Source organism: Bos indicus, chromosome 3 (genome assembly GCF_029378745.1).
Source record: "Bos indicus isolate NIAB-ARS_2022 breed Sahiwal x Tharparkar chromosome 3, NIAB-ARS_B.indTharparkar_mat_pri_1.0, whole genome shotgun sequence".
NCBI classification, from domain to species: domain Eukaryota; kingdom Metazoa; phylum Chordata; class Mammalia; order Artiodactyla; family Bovidae; genus Bos; species Bos indicus.
The window spans coordinates 78,474,573-78,499,739 of NC_091762.1; the positions used below are offsets into that span (position 1 = coordinate 78,474,573).

General features: G+C 37.5%; 1 protein-coding gene across 6 annotated transcripts in view; it reads left to right on the forward strand.

Moving 5' to 3' along the window:
* The window catches only part of C3H1orf141 (chromosome 3 C1orf141 homolog), a 51,752-nt gene extending 27,714 nt beyond the window's left edge, over positions 1–24,038 (forward strand). For all 6 annotated transcript variants that reach the window (XM_019957301.2, XM_070786353.1, XM_070786354.1 and 3 more), the window contains 5 exons: positions 1,628–1,740; positions 12,966–13,033; positions 15,711–15,847; positions 20,631–20,784; positions 23,009–24,038. In XM_019957301.2, the coding sequence (XP_019812860.2) occupies positions 1,628–1,740; positions 12,966–13,033; positions 15,711–15,847; positions 20,631–20,784; positions 23,009–23,596 (1,060 nt within the window). In that variant the 3' untranslated portion in view covers positions 23,597–24,038. The remainder of the gene's footprint in view (positions 1–1,627; positions 1,741–12,965; positions 13,034–15,710; positions 15,848–20,630; positions 20,785–23,008) is intronic.
* Positions 24,039–25,167: the final 1,129 nt, after the last annotated feature.

Genomic DNA, 25,167 nt, shown 5'->3' on the forward strand with positions numbered 1-25,167 from the left:
TATAGACCATCTTATTTATGAAGCAGAAACAGAGTCACAGATGTAGAAAACAAATATACGGACACCAAGGGGGAAGGAGGGGTGGTGGGAAGAATTGAGAGGTTGGGATTATATACACTATTGATCCTGTGTATGATGTGGATAACTAGTGAGAACATACTGTATAGCATATGGAACTCTACTCAATGGTCTTTGGTGACCTAAATGGGAAGTAAATCCAAAAAAAGAGTGGATATATGTATATGCAGGCTTCCCCAGTGGTTCAGTGGTAAAGAATCCGCCTGAAAGGCAGGAGACACAGGAGACGAGGGTTCAGTCACTCAGTCAGGAAGATCCCCTGGAGGAGGGCATGGCAACCCACTCCAGTATTCTTGTCAGGAAAAATCCCATGGACAGAGGAGCCTGGCGGGCTGTGGTCCATGGGGTTGCAAAGAATCAGACATGACTGAAGCAATTGAGTAGGCACACACAAGTATGTGTGTGGCTGATCCACTTTGCTGTACAATAGAAACTAACACAAAACTGTAAAGCAACTATATTCCAATAAAGGGAGAAGGCCCTGGCACCCCACTCCAGTACTGTTGCCTGGAAAATCCCGTGGATGGAGGAGCCTGGTGGGCTGCAGTTCATGGGGTTGCAGAGTCAGACACGACTGAGTGACTTCACTTTCACTTTCCACTTTCATGCATTGGAGAAGGAAATGGCAAACCACTCCAGTGTTCTTGCCTGGAGAATCCCAGGGACGGAGAAGCCTGGTAGGCTGCAGTCCATGGGGTCGCACAGAGTCAAACATGACTGAGTGACTTGGCAGCAGGATACTCCAATAAAAACTTTAAAACAGACAGAAATGGACTTGAGTGCAGAATTTGGGCCTAACCTTCTGGTTGAATGGAATTGAGAAAACCTGGCTGAGAAAGAGATTGGGAAGGAAGTGAAAGCAAACATTGGTTTTGAATATAGGTTTGAAATTCCCATTATACATCTAACTGAAGAAGTCATAAATCTGGAATTCAGGGAAGAGTTTGGGGTCTGTACTAAAATCTGTAAAATAGCAATCTATAGATAATATTTAAAGGTGGAGGGCTAGATGATATTAATTAGAGATGAGTGTCTGAGGTCTAAGTCATAGTATTTAAAGGTCAGAATTACCATGAATTATATGGTAGTATTAACTTCCTTACATACCATCAATAGTCAAAGAATTTAGAGGATAAAGTTTTTGTTCACAATAAACAGATGTCATGATCCTATCTGGTATACTGTTCTGGAACCTGAACTGACCCTAAATCCATATCCCACTGCTTGACTAGAGTTGGCAGTGTTCCTAATATTTAATTTAACACATTTCTAAGGTATTTTTCTAAAAGGGTCAATATAGCTTTTGAACAGTAGTTTCCTGAGTGCCCTCAATCCTGTAACACCAGCAGTTTTCTCTATTTCTTTCTTACTAATATTTTCAGTTTCTGCTTAATCAGTCCCTATCTTTTACACTGTACTATAATATATTAAAACAATAACATTCAAATTTATATAACTGGGACTTGACTACATTTCTTCAGATGTATTTTTTAAGTTATTTTATAAGTTTTCTGATTATTTTAATTTAGATTAATTTTCTTTCTTTCAGATATGTCTCCTTCAAAAATATGCCTGAACCTAAAAAAAGTGATTTTCAAAACTCAAATTTAAGACCACCCTTTTTGCCAACAAATATAAAAACTCAGGAAATCAAGTCAATAGGTAATGTTTTGTGTAACATATTTGGCTCTCTTTTGATGTATTGAATGCTTTTATTTACTACTTTATTATTTGTTTGTCTTATAGTTCTTATAATTTGTCTTATAAGTTCTTACAATTTGATGCTTCTGTTGAAAGCATTTGCTTGAAAAGGCTTGTGAAAGATTTCAGTGAGCTATCCAGAAGGATTTCCTAGGGGAAAGAGATAATAAATATCAGAATAGGCAATTTGTACAATTCACAAAAAATTCATATTTTTATGTTTATTTTGCTAGAAAGAAAATCTTTGGATTTCCTTTCAACTCAATCCTGAATTTTCTTATTATTTTTTAAAAAATCACTCAAGTCTGGACATCTTGTTTAGTAGAAACTTACTTTATAGGGACTGTAAAATAATTCACTTTCCTAAAAACTTAAGGAATCTGTAAGCTAGGAACCAGCATTTTAGTTCCTCAGAGAATTTGGGTGTTTCATGTCATCTTTGTTGTTCTTTCTCTGACATTGTCAGAAAAACGTCTAATTGTGTCGTTCTCATCAACAACCTTGACTGAGACGCCTTGCTTCCATGTTGTCCATTTGCCTCATTTCTGTTACTCTTCATAATCTGATTCCTCAGAAGATTTGTTTACATATGCTGCCTCTACTCCTTCAACTTTGGTCAAACTTCAACCTGCTGCAATTTGTTTTTTGCCTCTACCATCCTACTGAAGCTACCCTGAATTAGGGTACCAATGATCTCCATGTTGCTAAATCCAAAGCATTTTTGTTTTCGTTCTCTTCCACTTCTCAATACCAGTGTAGTTAGTTCGTCACTCCCTCCTTCTTAAAACTCTGTTTTTCTGCTATCTCACCTCTTCTCAGTCTCTCTTCTAAATTTCTCTTCTCCATCCTTAAGGTACTGTATTTGCTGAAAGCGCAATCTTGAGCCTGCCTCTGTTTCTACACTGTCTCCTCTTAGGCAATCTAATCCAGTCTTATAGTTTAAAATACCATAGAAATACCATTAAATCCTTCATTTGTATCTCAGTCCAGACTAATCCTCTGAAGAACAGATGCCCATACTGAACTGCATATTTGATATCTCCACTTAAACTTCTCACTACATCTTAAATCTAATATCCAGAATTGGTCTCATGACTCCTTATCCTAACTGCCCTTGAAAACTTTCTCCCATTCCCCCTGCCCCTCAACAGCATTCCATTCTCAGTACTTTGATCAAAGTGCAGCAGGTTACTCCAGTCTAAAACCTAGAAGCCAGGCCCTCTGTGGATGTTCAGTGGTTAAGACTTCGCCTTCCAGTGCAGGGGGTGAAAGTCTGATACCTGGTCGGGGAGCTAAGACACATGCCTCACAGCCAAAAAACCAAAACATAGAACAAAAACAATATTGTAACACATTCAATAAATGCTTTTAAAAAATGATCCACATAAAAAATCTTTTAAAAATAATAAAATAATAAAGCCCTAGAAGCCATCCTTCATCTCCCCTTTCCTTCCTCTCCAAAGTTCAATACATCGACAAGTTATTTTCATTCTAACTCATCTTGAATTAATCTATTTTCACTGTTTCTGCTATCACCACTGTAATCCAAATCATCATTTTTGTGTGTCCACTATAGTGGATTGCTGACAGGTATTTCTTCTTTCATTCTTGCCTTCTTTCTAATCAATTTCCTTCTTTTTTTTGTTAAACCATTTTAAGTTATGAAATAGCATACATTATAAAAACTGAATATAGCATAAAATATGCAGTGTAACAATCAATTATAAAAATAAACACCTATGTAACCATATTGCAAGTCAAGAAATAGACCATTGCCAACATCCCATAAAACCATTTGACCTTTTCCAAATCACTTTTCCCTTCCTTGTCCTTGGGGGTTACTACTGTCTTGATTTCTGTAGTCATCACTTCCTTTTCTTTACATTTTTACCATCTATTTTTTGAATCTCTACAAAACATAGTTGGCTTTGTTTTTACTGTACATGAATGTAATCATGCCACATGCATTCATTTGTATTTTCTCTTTCTTTCTTCTTAGCCTTGCTTGTAGCATCCACTCACATTGTTGTGTGGAGGTATACTTCTTTCATTTTCCTTGTTGTTAAGTATTCCATTGCACGACTATATCACCGTTTATCCATGCCACTCTTGAAATTTGGGGATTTACTTTGTCATTGCTATGCTGAAATGAATGTTTTTTTATGCAGCCTGCTGCATTTGTGTAAAAGTGTCTTGAGAGCGTATATCCAGAATTTACATTACCGGGAATGCTTATCTTCAACAATAGATGATGACTACTTTCATCATATATTGGATGATGGTAAAAGTGTTTTAACCAACTTATGCTCTCATCAGATTTGTGAGGGTTCTTTTTGTTCTGCTTTCTAACACTTGAAATTGCCAATTTTTCATTTTAGCAATCTACTAGGTATTTAATAGTATACCATTATGGTTTATTTGCATTTCTGTGACTACTAGTAAGTTTGAAAATTTTTTCATAAACTATTGACAAATTGGATTTATACTTTTGGAAACCATCCAAGTTTTACCTTATTTTAAATTTAGTTTTTTGCTCTTTTCTCCTTGATTGTTAAATATATTCTTTTTACTCATTCTTTGTTGTTTTGTTTTTTTTTTTGAACATAATAAAATTTCTTTATAGAAGATTTGAGAATATAGAAAATATGTTGGTTTTGTGTATTGTGAATATATTCATCTTTTCTGTGAGTTTTCTTTTCTTTCTCTTTATGTTATCTTTTTCATGAATGGGAATTCTTCTACTTTAATAAGGTCAAAAATACAAAATCTTTCCCTGTTTGATAAGTACTTTTTGTTCCATATCAAATAAATCTTTTCCTACTTTGTGGTCCTGAATATCTTTTGCTACTTACCTATCAATAACCTCAGATATGCAGATGACACCACCCTTATGGCAGAAAGTGAAGAGGAACTCAAAAGCCTCTTGATGAAAGTGAAAGTGGAGAGTGAAAAAGTTGGCTTAAAGCTCAACATTCAGAAAACAAAGATCATGGCATCCAGTCCCACCACTTCATGGGAAATAGATGGGGAAACAGTGGAAACAGTGTCAGACTTTATTTTTCTGGGCTCCAAAATCACTACAGATGGTGACTGCAATCATAAAATTAAAAGACGCTTACTCCTTGGAAGGAAAGTTATGACTAACCTAGATAGCATATTCAAAAGCTGAGACATTAGTTTGCCAACAAAGGTTCGTCTAGTCAAGGCTATGGTTTTTCCTGTGGTCATGTATGGATGTGAGAGTTGGACTGTGAAGAAGGCTGAGCGCCGAAGAATTGATGCTTTTGAACTGTGGTGTTGGAGAAGACTCTTGAGAGTCCCTTGGACTGCAAGGAGATCCAACCAGTCCATTCTGAAGGAGATCAGCCCTGGGATTTCTTTAGAAGGAAAGATGCTAAAGCTGAAACTCCAGTACTTTGGCCACCTCATGCGAAGAGTTGACTCATTGGAAAAGACTCTGATGCTGGGAGGGATTGGGGGCAGGAGGAGAAGAGGACGACAAAGGATGAGATGGCTGGATGGCATCACTGACTCGATGGACGTGAGTCTGAGTGAACTCCGGGAGTTGGTGATGGACAGGGAGGCCTGGCGTGCTGCGATTCATGGGGTCGCAAAGATTCGGACACGACTGAGCAACTGATATGATCTTGCAAAAGATTTTAGTTCTTCTTTTTACCTTTAAGTCTAAAGTCTACCTGGAATTACATTTTGAGTGAAGTAAAGGTCAAATCTGGATTCCCAGGTGGTGCAGTGGTAAAGAATATGTCTGCCAATGCAGGAGATGCAGGAGACACAGGTTTAATCACTGGGCCCAGTCACTGGGTCAAGAAGATACCCTGGAAGAGGAAATGGCAACCCACTCCAGTATTCTTGCCTGGGAAATCCCATAGACCAAGGAGCCTGGCGGGCTACAGTCCAGGGGGTTGCAAAGAGTCAGATACAACTGAGCATGCACACACATCCCAAGGGTCAAATTTAGTTTTTGTTCTTGTGAATACCCAGCTATTCCAGAATGATATTAAAAAGGATTTTCTTTCCCTAATGCTCTGGACTCTGTTCTGGAGCTCTTATTCTGTTTCATTAAATTATTTATCCATTTCAATATAAATACCATACAACATTAATTTCTATAGCTTAAAATAACCCTTGATATCTGGTAAAGCAAGTCTTCCCACCTTGTTCTTCAATAGTATCATGATTTTTTTCTGTTTTCCATTATGATTTCTTCTTCTGGCCCATTAGTTATTTAGAAGTTATATCTTAATTCAAAAATAAGAGGCTTTTCTAATTATCATTTGGTTATAAGTTTTTAGCACAATTACACTGCAGTTTGAGGATATACTCCATAGAATTTCAGTCCTGTGTAATTAGTTAACACTTGCATTTTCACCCAGTACGTGGTCAATTGTTGGAAATGCTCAGTATGTGCTTGAAAATAATGTATATTCTGCAGCTATTGGGTGCAGTTTTCTATATATATCTTTTAGGTCAAATTTATTCATTGTGTTTTTCAACTCTTCTATATCCTTAATGATTTTTCTGCTTGCTTGTTCTGTCAATTGCCAAGAAATTTCAGACTTATTGACTTTTCCTTGTATCGAATTTTGCTTTAAAGATCTTTAATATTATTTTATCAAATTTTGCCTTAAAGATCTTTAATATTATTTTGGCTGTCTTATTAATTGTATAAAATTTTAGAATTATTACATATTTCTAGTGTATTGAATCTTTTTAAATTATGAAGTGATTATCTTATTATCAGAAATTGCTATAGTTACCCCTGCTTTCTTTTGGCTAACATTTACATGATATACCTTTTCCATCATCTTGTTACCATGATTTCTGTAACGTTATGTTCTATCTCTGATATAAGAGACATCTCTTGTAAACATCAAATTGTTAGATTTTAAAATCTACTCTGTAATCTTTGTTTTTGAAATGGAGCACTTAGTCTATTTGAACTTAATGTAACTACTCATATCTTTGGATTTAAATCTGCCATCTTATTTTGTTCTTTCTGTCTCTCTTGTTGATTCTTTTTCAGTCCTCTTATGTCTTATTTAGGACTGAGTTTTTTAAATTTAAACTTTTCTCCTTTACTAATTTGGAAGTTAGGTACTCTTTTTCTATACTGTAAATGATTATCCTAGAAATTACAGTGTTCATCCTTTCAAGCTATAGTGTTACCCTCCTTCTGAACAATAAAATAATCTTAGAACATGTTAATTATTTTACTGCCATACTGAGTTTTGTGTTATTACTGAAGTCCAAAGTCTCACCTAAATATCTTCTAAATCAGCTGTGGGGAGACTCAGTATGATTGCTCCTAAGGTAAAATTCGTCTCCAGCTTGAACCTGTGGAATCAAACAAATTATGTGCTTCCAAAATACAAGACGGGACAGGAATGGGACAGACATTCTCATTCCTAAAGGGAGAAATAGGAAAGAAGAAAGGAGTGTTAGATCCGAAAAACGTTGGCAACCCACTCCAGTGTTCTTGCCTGGAGAATCCCAGGGATGGGAGAGCCTGGTGGGCTGCCGTCTATGGGGTCTCACAGAGTCGGACACAACTGAAGTGACTTAGCAGCAGCAAGACAAACTTTGAGATACTAAGGCTCAAGAATAATCCTGTTTGGCTTCATGCTCTGCTTCCCTGAGCAACCAGGGCAAAGGTCCTGCTCTCAAAACTGCTGGGTAGAGGAGGGTCACATCTCTCCCACCACCCCCCTGGGACCCTGGTAGGCCAGAATTCCATCCCCAGGACTTCATCTAGTGGGAGTGTAGTGTTGGCCTCCTCCCAAGGGTTTGGCAGGCAGAAACTGAGGCTGGCCTGACGATCTCTGAGTCACCTTCATAATCTTTCTTCCCTTGTTTTAAGGAATAACATATATTTGCAGTGGATTGCTCTGTGGTCCTATCCTGTAAAAGCCAAGAAGTCTGACAGCCTTCCTTCATTTTATCCTATCTTTATCCCTTTCATTTCAAACTGGCAGTGTCTTTGCTGGGATGTCTGATTAGGTCCATGTTTCACCCCCATGCTAATCTCCTTAACTATCAGATGTGCACCACATCCTTAAAGTTCTCTTTTGAGCATGTTTTCTCATTTTTGTAATATGAGAATTTTCTAAATTTGTAAGTTCTGATTCCTTTTGCTTAACGATTTTGCCTTCAGTTCATTTCTCTTGTCTTGCATTTTACTTCAGGCAGCCAGGAGAAACCAAGACTCTTATTTAACACTTTGCTTAGATATCTCAGCTATCAAATTTCATCACTCACAAGCTCTACTTTCCACAAAAAACTACAATATAAACACAATTCAACCAAGTTCTTTGCCACTTTTTAACAAAGATTACCTTTTCTCCAGTGCTCCTCATTTCTGTCTAAGACCCCATCAGGATGGCCTTTACCGTCCATATTTCTGCGTTTGGTAATTCATGTATTTTCTATTAAAAATGGAAGTCTTCTCTACAGCTCTCTTCTCTCTTTCTGATTTCTTACCAGAATTGCCTCTAAAATCTCTTCATGGCTGTATTGGCTTCTTCTAGGATGCACCTCAGAGCTGTTTCTACCTCTACTCCACTAGCCAATTCCAAAGGTCCTTTTATATTTTTTGGTATTTGTTACAGTATCTCTCAGTCCCCAGTTCTCTCTTTAATTAGGCTACTATAGCAGACTACTGTAAAGTGAGAGACTTAAAACAACAAATGTTTATTTCTCACAGTTCTGGAGGATGGAAGTTTCAGATCAGGGTGCCAGTAGAGTCCGGTTCTGGTAAGAGCCTTTTTGGTTTGCAGATAATCACCTTCTTGCTTTATTCTCACGTGGTGGAGAGAGAACATTAATCTCACCACGGGCATTCTACCCTTATCTCCTCAGTTCAGTTCAGTTCAGTCACTCAGTCATGTCCGACTCTTTGCAACCCCATGAATTGCAGCACGCCAGGCCTCCCTGTCCATCACCAACTCCCAGAGTTCACTCAAACTCATGTGCATCGAGTCGGTGATGCCATCCAGCCATCTCATCCTCTGTCGTCCCCTTCTCCTCCTGCCCTCAATCTCTCCCAGCCTCAGGGCCTTTTCCAATGAGTCAACTCTTCGCATGAGGTGGCCAAAGTACTGGAGTTTCAACCTCAGCATCAGTCCTTCCAATGAACATGCAGGACTGATCTCCTTTAGGATGAACTGGTTGGATCTCCTTGCAGTCCAAGGGACTCTCAAGAGTCTTCTCCAACACCACAGTTCAAAAGCGTCAATTCTTCGATGCTCAGCTTTCTTCACAGTCCAACTCTCATATCCATTTATGACCATTGGAAAAACCATAGCCTTGACTAGATGGACATTTGTTGGCAAAGTAATGTCTCTGCTTTTGAATATGCTATCTAGGTTGGTCATAACTTTCCTTCCAAGGAGTAAGCGTCTTTTAATTTCATGGCTGCAATCACCATCTGCAGTGATTTTGGAGCCCCCCAAAATAAAGTCTGACACTGTTTCCCCATCTATTTCCCATGAAGTGATGGGACCAGATGCCATGATTTTCATTTTCTGAATGTTGAGCTTTAAGCCAACTTTTTCACTCTCCTCTTTCATTTTCATCAAGAGGCTTTTTAGTTCCTCTTCACTTTCTGCCATAAGGGTGGGGTCATTTGCATATCTGAGGTTATTGATATTTCTCCCTGCAATCTTGATTCCAGCTTGTGCTCCCTCCAGCCCAGCATTTCTCATGATGTACTCTGCATATAAGTTAAATAAGCCATGCCATGTGGGGCCACCCAAGACGGCCAAATCATGGTGGAGAGGTCTGACAGAATGTGGTCCACTGGAGAAGGGAATGGCAAACCACTTCAGTATTCTTGCCTTGAGAACCCCATGAACAGTATGAAAAGGCAAAATGATAGGATCCTGAAAGAGAAACTCCCCAGGTCAGTAGGTGCCCAATATGCTACAGGAGATCAGTGGAGAAATAACTCCAGAAAGAATGAAGAGATGGAGCAAAAGCAAAAAGAACACCCAGTTGTGGATGTGACTGGTGATAGAAGCAAGGTCCAATGCTGTAAAGAACAATATTGCATAGGAACCTGAAATGTTAGGTCCATGAATCAGGCAAATTGGAAGTGGTCAACAGGAGATGGCAAGAGTGAACGTCGACATTCTAGGAATCAGTGAACTCAAATGGACTGGAATGGGTGAATTTAACTCAGATGACCATTACATCTACTACTGCAGGCAGGAATCCCTCAGAAGAAATGGAGTAGCCATCATGGTCAACAAAAGAGTCCGAAATGCAGTACTTGGATGCAATCTCAAAAATGACAGAATGATCTCTGTTTGTTTCCAAGGCAAACCATTCATTCAATATCACGGTGATCCAAGCCTATGCCCCAACCAGTAAAGCTGAAGAAGCTGAACAGTTATATGAAGACCTACAAGACCTTCTAGAACTAATACCCCCCAAAGATGTCCTTTTCATTATAGGGGACTGGAATGCAAAAGTAGGAAGTCAAGAAACACCTGGAGTAATGGGCAAATTTGGCCTTGGAATATAGAATGAAGCAGGGCAAAGGCTAATAGAATTTTGCCAAGAGAATGCACTGGTCATAGCAAACACCCTCTTCCAACAACACAAGAGAAGACTCTACAGATGGACATCACCAGATGGTCAACACTGAAATCAGGTTGATTATATTCTTTGCAGCCAAAGATGGAGAAGTTCTATACAGTTAGCAAAAACAAGACCGGGAGCTGACTGTGGCTCAGATCATGAACTCCTTATTGCCAAGTTCAGACTGAAATTGAAGAAAGCAGGGAAAACCATTAGACTTTCAGGTATGACCTAAATCAAATCCCTTATGATTATACAGTGGAAGTGACACATAGATTTAAGGGACTAGACCTGATGGACAGAGTACCTGATGAACTATGGACAGAGGTTCACGACATTGTACAGGAGACAGGAATCAAGTCCATCCCCATGGAAAAGAAATGCAAAAAAGCAAAATGGATGTCTGGGGAGGCCTTACAAATAGCTGTGAAAAGACAGGAAGCAAAAAGCAAAGGAGAAAGGAAAGATGTACTCAATTGAATGCAGAGTTCCAAAGAATAGCAAGGAGAGATAAGAAAGCCTTCTCCAGCGATCAATGCAAAGAAATAGAGGAAAACAATAGAATGGGAAAGACTAGAGATCTCTTCAAGAAAACTAGAGATACAAAGGGAACATTTCATGCAAAGATGGGCTCAATAAAGGACAGAAATGGTAGGGACCTAACAGAAGCAGAAGATATTAAGAAAAGGTGGCAAGAATACACAGAAGAACTGTACAAAAAAGATCTTCATGACCCAGATAATCACAATGGTGTGATCACTCACCTGGAGCCAGACATCCTGGAATGTGAAGTCAAGTGGGCCTTAGAAAGCATCACTATGAACAAAGCTAGTGGAGGTGATGGAATTCCAGTGGAGCTATTTCAAATCCTGAAAGATAATGCTGTGAAAGTGCTGCACTTAATATGCCAACAAATTTGGAAAACTCAGCAGTGGCCACAGGACTGGAAAAGGTCAGTTTTCATTCCAATCCCAAAGAAAGGCAATGCCAAAGAATGCTCAAACTACCGCACAATTGCACTCATCTCACATGCTAGTAAAGTAATGCTCAAAATTCTCCAAGCCAGGCTTCAGCAATACGTGAACCGTGAACTTCCAGATGTTCAAGCTGGTTTTAGAAAAGGCAGAGAAGCCAGAGATCAAATTGCCAACATCTGCTGGATCATGGAAAAAGCAAGAGAGTTCCAGAAGAACATCTATTTTTGCTTATTGACTATGCCAAAGCCTTTGACTGTGTGGATCACAATAAACTGTGGAAAATTCTAAAAGAGATGGGAATACCAGACCACCTGACCTGCCTCTTGAGAAACCTATATGCAGGTCAGGAAGCAACAGTTAGAACTGGACATGGAACAATAGACTGGTTCCTAATAGGAAAAGGAGTACATCAAGGCTGTATATTGTCACCCTGCTTATTTAACTTATCTCCTCATCTAAACCTTAATTACCTCCCAAAGGCCCACTTCCCCAAACTAACACATTGAGAACTATAACTTCAACATATGAATTTTGGGAGGAACGCAAACATTCAATCCATGGCAACTACTCTATCTATTGATAAATTATACCTCCCCCTAATGCTATTTCTCACCAAAATCTATGTCACAGCATGCATCTCAATTGTTCACTCTTTTCTTTATTTAATTCTTTTCGGCATTATCCACTAAAATGTGTGCATCATTAGGCAGAAATCACAATTTCAGAGTCCAACACCAGTTTCTGGCACATTGAGGTGATCTACAAATAATTGTTGATCGAAGGAATAGCAGATATAAGTTTGTTACATCTGTTATCTTATTTAATCCTCACAGCATCCCTGTTACATAAGTACTATTGCTTCCACTTAACAGAAGGGGAAACTAAGACTCAGAGGGAAATGATTTTTCTGAAACTAATTAACTCACAAACAGGAAAGTAGTTTCTGGTCCCAGGCTCTGCTGCTGTTGCTGCTGACAGAAGCAAGCTTCAGGTCTGGGACTCTCTGCTGCTTGATCTCTTCATCATGTCCAACTCCTTGCAATCCCATGGACCACAGCTGACCAGGCTCCTCTGTCCATGGGATTCTCCAGGCAAGAATATTGTAGTGTGTTGCCATGCTCTCCTCCAGAATATCTTCCTGACTCAGGGATTGATTCTGTGTCTCCTGCAAACCCAAGAAGTCCCAGGCTATCTTCCTCCAAAGTCTGTATGCTTGACCCTACATTATACCTACTTTTTAAAAAATCTGTTAAATGATAATCCAAATTAGGAAAATTCCTAATTGGAGTTGGGGGATTCATGTTGAAGGCAATAATTCTCTTTTCAAAGAAATTAATGAAGAGATTGATTTGACTATCAAGTATGATTCTATTTAGAAATCAGTTTTTTTCTAAGAAAATAGAGCTTTATTATTATGTAACAGTAAGTAACTGAAAGTTATATTCTGTTAATAGAAATTTGTTTTAAAAGAAAATTATTCTAGAATATATTTAGTTCTAACAAGCTGCATTTCCAAAAATATTTACAAGTAGAGAAAATGGTTTATTGAGTTAAATTAGAAGTAATCTAATAATATAGAAATATCATTTATGTTTGGATTTGTTTCTTTAGAGCCAGTAGAAGAATATCTAAAATCAAGATCTATTAGATCTTTTCATTATCTTAAGGATATACCTGAGGTAGGTTTAATTTGTATACTTACAGTTATTTAATAGAAATACAGATTATCTCTAATAGTTTTATGCATTTTTCTCTAAATCTGAAATTCAAATGAATTTTAAGATTCAGAAGGACAAAATTTTAAATGATTTCACCTCTTATATTATGTAAAACTTTAAATATGGAAATAATAAAGAAAATAATATATTTGTTTTACAGGCAATACAGTAAAAATTATTTATTGAATGTGTGAAGCACTAGCATTTCTCATAAAGTCTGTTAAGACAGGCCTCATAGAAAACTACATACATAACTTAACTATTTTATTTTAATTTAGAATATGAAAATATGCATCCATTTGTTAATCTTTTGATATGTAGCCAAGACCATTTTTGTTATAGTTATTTAGCTCGTAGAATTACAATAATGATGATTATATTAGGTTTAGAAACAATTCTATTGGGAAATTTTTTTTTTAATTTGTTTTACTGAAGTATAGCTTGTTTTCAATGTTGTGTTAATTGGTGCTGTATAACCAAGTGATTCAGTTATACATACATATACATTCTTTTTCATATTCTTTTGCATTATGGTTTACCACAGATATTGAATATGGTTCTCTTGCCACACAGTAGGACCTTGGTGTTCATCCATTCTACATATGTGGTGCTTGCATGCTTATTTGCTTCAGTTGTGGCTGACACTTTGTGACCCTATGCACTGTAGCCTGCCAGGCTCCTCTGTCCACGGGATTCTCCAGGCAAGAATACTGGAGTGGGTTGCCATTCCCTCTTCAAGGGGATCTTCCTGATCCAGGGATGGAACCCACCTCTCCTGTATCGCAGACAGATTCTTTACCCCCTGAACCACCTAGGAAGCCCTATTCTACATATAATAGTTTGCATCTGCTAAGCCCAAACTCCCAATTCATCCCTCCCCAACACCTCTCCCTCTACGCAGCCCCAAGTGTGTTCTCTATGTCTGTAGTAACAACACTACTGACTCTCGCTGACTGCTTGAGCAGAGGTACACAGGCATCCTGTAAAGTGCCCAACCAGCATTGACCATTGAACATGACTGGAAATCATTCAGGTTTTATTAGAAAAAGAAATTAATACAGAGAATCATCAAAGGAAATTCAAAAAGAGTCTCTTAGGTGTTAATTATTATTAACACAGTTTATTGCAAATATGGAGAATGAAACATGAAGAAATACATACTTTGCACCATAATTAATAACAAATTATCATTTTGTTGGATAGTTACTGCTTTTTATAATTTTAAAAAATATTGATAAAATACAGTGTCTGGATTATTAGTTTTATCCTATTGACATGTGGCTAATAAGAGCACTAAGTCCTTCCACCCATTCTTCCTGTTCTAATTTCCTCTTTGCAGAAGCAATCAAGTTTAATCTTTGGCAGTTTCAATTCCTTTTATGATTAACTATGATTCTAAAGAATGAGCTTCTACTGCTATTTTTTTTATTTATCAATTTTAAGCAGTATTGGGGCTTCCCTGGTGGCTCAGAGGGTAAAGCATCTGCCTGCAATGCAGGAGACCTGGGTCCGATTCCTGTGTCGGAAAGATCCCCTGGAGAAGGAAATGGCAATCCACTCCAGTACCCTTGCCTGGAAAATCCCATGGATGGAGAAGCCTGGTAGGCTACAGTCCATGGGGTCACAAAGAGTCAGACACGACTGAGCAACTTCACTTTAAGCAGTGTTTACTACATAATCAAAGACAAAAATTTGAATTAGCTTGTTTATACTGCTCTACATCTCACCTCTCTCCCTCTTTCCTCTTCTGGATCTATGATAGTTGCTTTTCTGCTTCTTCTATTTTAACTTTTGTACCTTGAAATAGTATATCTAAATACGTTCTTCTTTCCTATTAACTGTAACCAATAACTCCTGATTTCTCTTGTACATCACATGAAAGATCTTAGCACGTTTAGCCTTTCCTCCACATCATCTTCCCTAGGTCAAGTGTATATTTATTCTTATATTTTGAGGTTAATGATTATATTCATTTTTCAACTCTGATTAAGCCTTTATATTTTGCCTGTAGGTTAATTCTAAAACTAAAAATACTATAATCAGAACTTATTATTATATTTTTTAAACTGTTTATTGTAGAATAAAGTAATGTGCTAGAATTGTGTTTCTTCTCATTGGGTACATTATTCTCCATAAGTTACTAAAAAATAATGCCATTAGTTTCCTTCATGTTTAGACCTTGACTGTCTTGTGTACTTTTTCTGGAATTCCTAGTTGCCTTTCTTTTTTCTTGTGGCAAATGATAATAATAGTAAAAATCTATATAGTACTTGAGAGTGCCCAGCACTATTCAAATATGTATATATATCCCAGGTGGCTCAGTGATAAAGAATCCGCCTGCTAATGCAGAAGACTTAGAAGACACAAGTTTGATCTCTGAGTCGGGAACATCCCCTGGAGTAGGAAATGGCAACCCACTCCAGTGTTCTTGCCTGAAAAACTCCATAGACAGAGGAGCATGGCTGGCTACAGTCCGTGGGGTTACAAAGAGTTGGACAGACTGAAGCAACTTAGTGCATACAGCTATTTGTTATCATAGTTAGATATACCAAATGTGAATACTCAAGTAAAAAGTATTTATCAATATAGACATGGAAAAATAATTTCTAAAATAGTTTCTCCTTTTCTTCATGTGTAGACAGAATATGCTAAGCCCTTCCAGGAATTATATTCACAGCATAGACACCAATGTAGAAGAACATTGTGTTCTACGGTCTTTTCTTCTGTACCCAGCAATCAGTCTCATGCATACAAGAAAGAAGACTCTATTTACAGGTATAGATATTGTGTGTTTATATTGAAATAACTGAAACTTAACTGCATCTAACTTTAAGATATAAACATTCAGAAACCTTTAACCAAGAAATAGCAGTGTCTAATCATATGACATGTTATTTTGCTGCTTAATAACATCTGAAGACTCTATTCCAAAAATGGTAAAGTCTAGATTCCTGAGTATGGCATATAATATCTTTCCGGCCGTGTATTCTGTCCTTTACTGATTCTAATCACAATGAATAAATAGTCTGTTCCAATGGCTATGTGATTTGACCCAATCTATTCTCTATGCTTAGAACATACTTCTCCACCTGATAGATTCCTATTTATCTTGAATCGTCTCAGATAGCAAGAAGTCCATCAGTAAGGCAGCTCCAGGTTAACTCAGGTATTTAGTGATGTCATCGCATATGCAGCTTCTCAGTCCTCCTCAACTGTCTCACCAAGTAGTTTGTCCTTCTAGCCTTGCTAGATAAGGTGTCTTTATCTTATAAAATGTCCTACAGCCTTGCCATATAAGATGGTGACTACTATTCAACAAAACTGGAAACACCCAATGAAAAAGAGATAAGCTCTTTGACTCTTTGGTAAAAATGAGGAAAATGCTCTCCAACGCCATCTAAAGACCTCCTCTGGTGTCTCCTTGGCTAGAAAAGCTTCATGCACCCATACCTAAAATGAGGGAGTTTGAGGGAGAATGGATACATGTATATGTGTGGCTGAGCCCCTTCACTGCTCACCTGAAACCATCACAACATAGTTAATTAGCTATACCCCAATACAAAATAAAAAGGTTTTAAAAATAAAAATTAAAAACCAATAAATGATTATCTGCTTTTAATATGATCCACAGTATGAAATATTAATACTTTTTATATTACAAAGATTGATGTCTTTATCTATGGAGCAGAAGATTCAGATTCATAGATCCCTAACTATTTGTCTTTCTACTAGTTGAAATTGATTGCAGTATTTTAGTGCTTTGAATAGTTACTACTAAGGATCTATGTGACACACTCTCTTCTGCTTTTTAAGATGTTGGTCAGGAGATGCTAAATTGATTTAGTATCTGAACTGATGGGTTGTAGGTCACATTTTGAAAAGCACAGCCTTAGCGCATTCAAGATTCAGTCCCTTGATTTAGGAAGGAGCCCAACCTCCCTTGGAGAAAAATGAATAGGATCAGAGTTCTGTTAGCAAAAAAAAAAAAAGTGGGTGGGGGGAGTCTTAAGTAGGCAACCCTCTGTTTACCACTTATCCTTTAAGATTCTACTGAGATATCACATTCTCTCTGAAGTATTCCTTAACAGCAGTGGCAAACTGTTCTACTCTTTCAGGAAAGCAAATTTCTCTTTATAAAATTTCTTGAGTCTCTCTACAGAAGAAGTGTTGTATTCTTTTATCAAAGTTCCAAATTAAGACTTTTGGGAAAGTTGACAACCTGCATACAGGTTTATCCTGGCTAAAGTAAGTAACAAAAAGAAGAAAAATAGAGAAGAAAAATTCATTTACTTGAAACTAGAACAGTTTATCTCAAACTCAAAGAAAATCTGCTATGTATTACATATGAAAGTCTGAAAAGACTACAGAAGTCAATGCACAATTCCTGTTCTATAAAAAAGGAGGGGGGGAATATTGAAGGAGCCAGTAGAAAATATTCTGAAAATACTTCTGTTAAGCACCATTTCCCTACCCAGCCCCGACTCCCACCACAAACACACTCACACACTCAAAGAAAAAGGTTTATAAACAATGATGAATCATATGAATATGGAAAATCTTCCCCTTTGGGATCCCTTTCCTCACTGTAAATCACAGCATTCCAAGTCTGTGTTAGCAATATTTTTAAGATTGCTTTGGATGTTCTCAGTTAGGGAGAAAACCTCCTAACTTGGAGGAACAAGGTCTTAAAAGGAGAATTGGTAACAGAAGAGACCAGATGCAATTTTTTAGGAATCATCTTTGCAAGTGTGAGTAATAGCCACCTAGATACTGTTTAAAAAAAAAAAAAAAAATGCCCCCATCCAACAGTCCAAGAGCCATGCAGTCATTCTTTGATTGAATTCCTCACCAGACTGAGTTGCTTACCCCAAGAGAGAGGTAAAAAACTGGATCTCAGTGGCAACTCACCTGTAAATGGACAGAGAACCCACCACTACTACCAAATTAGAGTCATTGAAGAGGTTTCACAAAACATTCAGTGCACAGGAAAATTTCCTCATGATTTTTCAGGGCTCCACCTCCTTTACCAGTTAACTCAGATAGCTGAATGCCCACACTGATAATGTAAAGTAAAAATATCTGGATTTACCTGTTAATTTTTAAGGAGAGAATTTAATAATATTCAGGTAAACAGAGAGAACATCCCAAGAAAATATACCCCTATTATTTGGGGGATAATATCAAGGCCAGATTAACGTGTCCTGATTCAAAGGTAAGTAGATGAAAAAAATAAAAACAAAACATGGCCCCTATCAACAATTCTACAACAAAGGAAATAATTTAAAATATGGCTAATGGCTACATTTTGACTAAATGTGTAACCCATGAAATAGGAGAAAAGTTAGACAATAATTGCTTCATGTGCTCAAGAAATCAAAGAAAATAAAGATCCTATGAAATAAGATTTGAAAATACAAAAGATAATTGCTGAGGATGAAATGGTGCTATCAGAGTTAACAATATTTTTAAGGAAGTAAGTAGTGATGATGCAGAACTGACAGATATATTAAAAGTAGTGGAGTAGAATAAACATGGAGTAAGCCAAACTGAGGATCTAAAGAGCAAGTTTAGGAAAATCGCATGCAATGCAATATGAAAGGATAAAAATATGATTGGATTAGACAAGATAGTATATTAACAGAAGAGAAAAGATATCCAACATGGAGATAATTGGTGTAAAGAAGAAAACAGAACAGACTGAATGAACTGACTTTAATATACCGTGGCAATTTGTTGTGCTCAGAGAGTTATAGGTGTGCTGAAATCTTTTAGGCACTTAAAGATTGCTCAGGCGGCTGTATGGTAGCCAGGCTATGAGTGTCCTCAAGTGTTTATCCTGGTATACTGAACAAAGAATACTAACTAAAATGTCACTATGTGGGAAAAAGGGAAACATTGCATAGAATACAAACTACTTGAGAGCAAGAGAAAAAGCTGAATTTACTGCTTACAACATGTGTGTCTGGGAACATATTTAAGAAAGTAGAGAAATGCTGGAGTGGCCAGCAGTCATATTTGGAAGAGTTCAATCTTGGACACTTTATTCATGCCAAGTGGCAAGACCTAACTGACCATTTGCATATGCTAAATGACCTCTCTCTGTGCCAAGTATTTAACCATCTGAGGCTTCCTACTGGGCTTTCCCTGGTGGCTCAACTGGTAAAGAATCAGCCTGCAATGAGGGATACCTGGGTTCAATCCCTGCATTGGGAAGATCCCCTGAGGAAAGGAACGGCTACCCACTCCAGTATTCTGGCCTGGAGAATTCCATGGACTGTATAGTCCATGGGGTCGCAAAGAGTTGGACCCGACTGAGCAGCTTTCACTTTCACTGACTAATGATGAGTTTACATATTAGAGAGATTTGCAAATTTGGGAATGCCTTTCTGCAACAAAAATCTCCAAGACCTGTTTTATGTTTGATCTGTCTTAGCCAAACATTAGATTCTTGATCTCAGTCTTTTCCAGTTCTATTTTGTTTATTTGTTTTTACTAAACAGCTGCTACAGATCAAGCATGAAACCAAGTACTTTGTATGTTATTTTTCAATGTAAAATATTTTATACAAAATATTTTGTAAATACCATAATACATATGTACCTCTTATGAAAATCTTTTAAAATTTCAGCTCAAACTGGGAAAAAAAAAAACAAAAAACCTAGGGAATCACTTGAATTGTTTGGTCACTCAGAAGATTATGTTATTGGAGCAAAAATTCACAGCCACTTTAGGTTTAAAACAGCTCTTCTGTTTCTTTCTATGATGGTATCTGAGCGAGGGACTCACTGGACTTTGTGACATTGAGAAAAAGGTATTTGGCCAACGATCTTGGTCAGTGCCTTTGGACTGCTGGCCTCATTTCTAGATGTTCTGTGGCTACTGACACTTGTGGTTCATGAACTTACAGCCTATTCTCTCTGAACTTGGATAGGGTCCACTCTCAGGTATCATTAGAACAGTAGAACTCAGTGAGTTCCTGTTGTGTCTTCATCTGTTCTTAGACTGTCTGTTTATACCTCACCCAAGGGAAGCCTTTGCTGCGGCTTACCCCTGTGATAGTAAGCTTGTTGGCAAGCCTAATCCGGGTGTTCATGTCACTTCTGGACCCATGGAGATCTGGAATGAAAGCTATTCTGCCTGACCACATCATTTCATCCTGATAATAAAGCTAAGGTGACCCTGTGTTGGCAGGAAGCTCCCGGAAAAGAACTATTGTCCCAGAATCTCAACAAGATGTGGCACATATACCTGTCTTCCTTTGCTGGTCTCCTCAACCTACATAATGTACTTCCTCCCCACTCAAAAACCAAACAGACACACGTATTACTGCCTTGCTTCCACCCCTGCTTTTGCTTTTTTCTAACACAAACCAAGCAGCAAATGATGGTCTTATCAGGTTGAAAGTATGGCAGGGGATCTGAGGGAGATATTAGCAGCAGTTATTTTGAGGAATGGATTAGATAGACAAGAAGGGATACGCTGAAACCAGTCCTATAAACATTTATGCTGAACTTCTACTCATTTACAGAATAAAATCTTCTGATTTCAATTATTTTAGTACAAAAGAAAATGAATCCATCAGAAATGATCAACTAAATGAGTATTCAGTAAGACAGAAAAGCCTGCTCCCATTGTGCTTTGAGGATGAACTGATAAAGCCAGATGCCAAGATAATCGACATTGGTCTGGTAAAGACAGTAACTTCTCACACGGTAATAAAAACATCTATTTATACTACTGTTCAGTAAACTTATGTATTATTACTACTTGTAGGCATATCGTATCCTAGTGACCAGAATCTTTGATAAATTCTTCTTACCTTTTGGCTTCATATTCTGAAGTGACAACAACATGGATTCTTAATATTCTTTTTAGAACCTCCATTCCCAACCAGAGGATTCCTTGGCACCAGCTGAAAAATTTGTGTTTTCCTTTTATGAAGGATTTATCAAATTTTCTTGATTATAAAAGAAATATAAAACAAAGATGGTGTTTTTTTTTTAATGAGTTGATTATGTTTCACTTCTCTATCAATCTATTCTATTTCAACCAGAAGAAGCTTTTATTAAAGGTGATTTGGTAGCTCAGAGTCTCTAGGAATGCTGGACAGACAATATGGCTGGAAAGCTATTCAATCAGGACTCACCCTATTACAGCCACAGCTTGCTCTACTGGGGCCCATGCTCTTGTCACAGACAAAAGAAGTTTACAATTCTGATGCTGGGCAGTAGACACTGCTTCTAAGAACTTTGCCCACTGCTGCCTTTCAGCTAGCTGTATCTATCACCAGCCTCACTAGAACAGTTTTCGCAATGCCTGCTTTTCACAGTGCTTGCTTTTTCTGAACTGAAGACTGTCTTAAGTGTATCCAAGTGGCAGAGCCTAGGCCACATGCCTATGCCCTAATCTTAAGGGAAGCTGATAAAGCGAGTTTTTGCCTCTACCTAAGGGTACATTCGGAGAAGGCAATGGCACCCCACTCCAGTACTCTTGCCTGGAAAATCCCATGGATGGAGGAGCCTGGTGGGCTGTAGTCCATGGGGTCGCTAAGAGTCGGACACGACTGAGAGACTTCCCTTTCACTTTTCACTTTCATGCATTGAAGAAGGAAATGGCAACCCACTCCAGTATTCTTGCCTGGAGAATCCCAGGGACGGGGGAGCCTGGTGGGCTTCCGTCTAAGGAGTAGCACAGAGTCGGACACGACTGAAGCGACTTAGCAGCAGCAGCAAGGGTACATTGGGCTTCCCTGGTGGCTCAGTGGTAAAGAATCTGCCTGCAATACAGGAAATGAGAGTTCGATCCCTGGGTCAGGAAGATCCCCTGGAGAAGGAAATGGCAACCCACTCCAATATTCTTCCCCCGGAAATCCCATGGACAGAGGAACCTGGCAGATTGCAGTCCTTGGGGTCACAAAGAGTCAGACAGACTCAGGGACTGAACATGTATGCAAGGGTACATTCCCTAAGGTACTGGACAGACCAAAAATTTGACAAACCTCTACTACTGTGGCTAAATAGGTAACATTGGCATCACTGGTGGATTAAAAAACTAGATCTTTTGTCATTTTTTTCAGTAATCATAAGTATTAATATGCCTTTCACACTTAGGTCATTAATATACAATTAGATGATCATTAATTTCTTACTTTGTTAATTATATTTCTAAAAGAAAAGTAGCAATCATTGACTTAAAGTTTACAAACTAAATACTGGTAATATTTATATTTGATGAGTAATCTGTGGATTTAATTTTTTTATCTTACAATGGAAATGTGTAAGAGAGTTCAGTGAGTAGATCATACATACAGATTTTGCTACTACTGTGTGATAAAAATAGTCTATTTTTAAGTCAATCTACTACTTTGGCTCTTTTATTTCACAGATGTAATATATTGAGCACTTTTTATTGTGTTAAATTGTGCTATATGTTGGGATACAATAACGAATGTAAGTCTTTTAAAGAAAATTTTACACTTTCTGAATTTATTAGAATATTCAGACTTTGTAATTTTGGCTTATAATCAGTTATGTAATCAGTTTCTTTTGATCTTTGACTCAATCTATTGTTTGGTATGCTGCTTATTTCTGGGCATGGAAACCTAAGAAATGCCAGGACAATGTTCCATGCTACCAAATGTCATATTACCCAGTGACAGCACCAAACATTTCTTTACATCTCATGCTATTTCAGAAAGAATTTTAGGAGGCCATAAGTTCAGATTTTACCCCTAACATTGCAACAGAGTACTAAGAGAAGGAAGTGTATAACACACAAGGACATCTTTTTGTTAGGTTTAAATACTATTATTGCTTATAGTAAAAACTTCTATGTAGTTACTTTTAGAATATTTTGCCATTTTATTTTATGTTTTAAACTACTTAGCCTTCTTGCCTCAATAGACAGATAACAAAGACTCTTTTCCTTAATCCACAGGGGAAAAATGATACAAATCCCATAATGTTCCATGAGGCTGGATATGTACAAATGTTACTTTTGACAAAAAATAGGCTTCCTCCCCATTTTATGAAAAATGGAAATGGCAGCCCATATGAAAGATCAAATGTTGTTTTACAAAGAAATTGTGAAATGCTTAAATCTGTAGCTAGAGATCAATCTATTACTCCTTCCAAAACCCAAAGAACTCTGCCTACAACACAGAAGAAAGACATACCAGCAATATCTTTTAAAGTCAGCGATAGGGTTGTAGATGATAAACTAAGGAAGAAAACTAGGAAGCAGACATTCGAAAACATATCTTGGGATAAACTCTATAATTTTTCACAGACATTTTCTAGCTTAACAAAAAAATTTGTGGGTTTCCTTGATAAAACTGTTATTCAAGAAATGAGTGCTAAAACTGGAAAATTTGAAAAAATGTTTTCTACAGTAAAACCAGTGAGCGAATTCAGTGCCTCACCTTTCAAATATTACTCAAAGCCTTCAAGAAATATACTCAAAGTCCATAAAATAAATAATGTAACACCATTGGATGATTTGTTAAACTTGTCAAGTAAAAAATAAGCACCTCATAAAATATTGTTTATTCCGCATTTTGGGGGTAACAAGAAGCAAATAACAAAGTTAGAAGATCACAGAAGAAATTCTTGTCTAAATGGTAATATTCTAGTGGATGGTAGAAGAGAACAAAGCGTAGAAGTTGAAATTACAAACCAACAGTGATATAATATTTTTAGTAAATAAGAGGATAAAATTAGGAAATAATGATCACCAAGAGGAACTAGTTCTGAAATTTCTCTTATCTCAATTAGATTACTCAGTCATCAGCATTCCTACAGTTAAGTATGATTCAAGACCAAGAATGGTATAGACTGACTCTGGATATTTGCTATTGGAAGCCAAATAACATCAAAAACTTTGTTCCATAACTGGATATCAAATAAAACAATATACCATTAACTTGATAGATGTGGAATTAATTGTATAAAAGCATTTTAGATAATTGATGGAAACTATTACAATATTATATTAGCAATTCATGAAATTAAAAGGCTTTTCAAAATTTCAAATATCTTTTTGTTAGTAAATGTTGAAACTTCTTTACTATATATAATGCCTTTATCAAGTGTGACTTTGACTTTTTTCTGAATTGTTAAACAATTTAAAAGCACAACTGATCCTTAGTAACTAAATAATTTTGGTAGTAAATCCTATGAAAGATTGAAAATTTTAAATCAGTTGCTATTCTATTTATTCATTAACTTCTCATTAACTCAAACAGTAAAAAAGCAGAACTCAGAAACAAGTCGCATTTCAGGAGTTCATTGGTAATCTACTTGTTTAAGGACTTTTCTTTTTTAAAGTCCTAACTGTTAGCACTGGAGGAGAAGTGGGTTAATTAGAAGCATTTCAGTTAAAGGAAGGTTTTGGAGGTCTTTCGGAAACTTTCCGGAGAAGGCAACGGCACCCCACTCCAGTACTCTTGCCTGGAGAATCCCAGGGACAGAGGAGCCTGGTGGGCTGCCGTCTATGGGGTCGCATAGAGTCGGACACAACTGAAGCGACTGAGCAGCAGCAGCAGAAGCAGCGGAAACTTTCAAGAATGAGGAAGTGAACTTGTGCGGGTTTCCACTGTACTGCCTCTGTTTCCACTGTATTGTGTGGCATCAATGCTACTCTTGGGCATCTCTTCATGAGTAGAAGCAGATTTTGGTTCTCAAATAGGATGACAAGGAGAGAAAATGAAGATGGAGGAAAGAGAATGTTAACTGGAGACTCTGTAAATGAGAGAAGAACAAGAGAATAAAGATTCAAGATAAGGTGGTGGGTTCAGTTATGTAAGAAGTAATAGAGCTGCTGCTGCTGCTGCTGCTAAGTCGCTTCAGTTGTGTCCGACTCTGTGCGACCCCATAGACCCACAGCCCACCAGCCTCCCCCATCCCTGGGATTCTCCAGGCAAGAACACTGGAGTGGGTAGTAATAGAGTGGGAACACACAAATTTTTTTGGCTAATTACCTTTCTTTTGATTACTGGTGGAGAGGAGAAGCAGCAGCAGCTGCAGCTCAAAGTCATTAAGTCACCTTTCTTTTCAGAAAACAGAGATTGACCTTAATCTCTTTGCTTGCTTTATCCA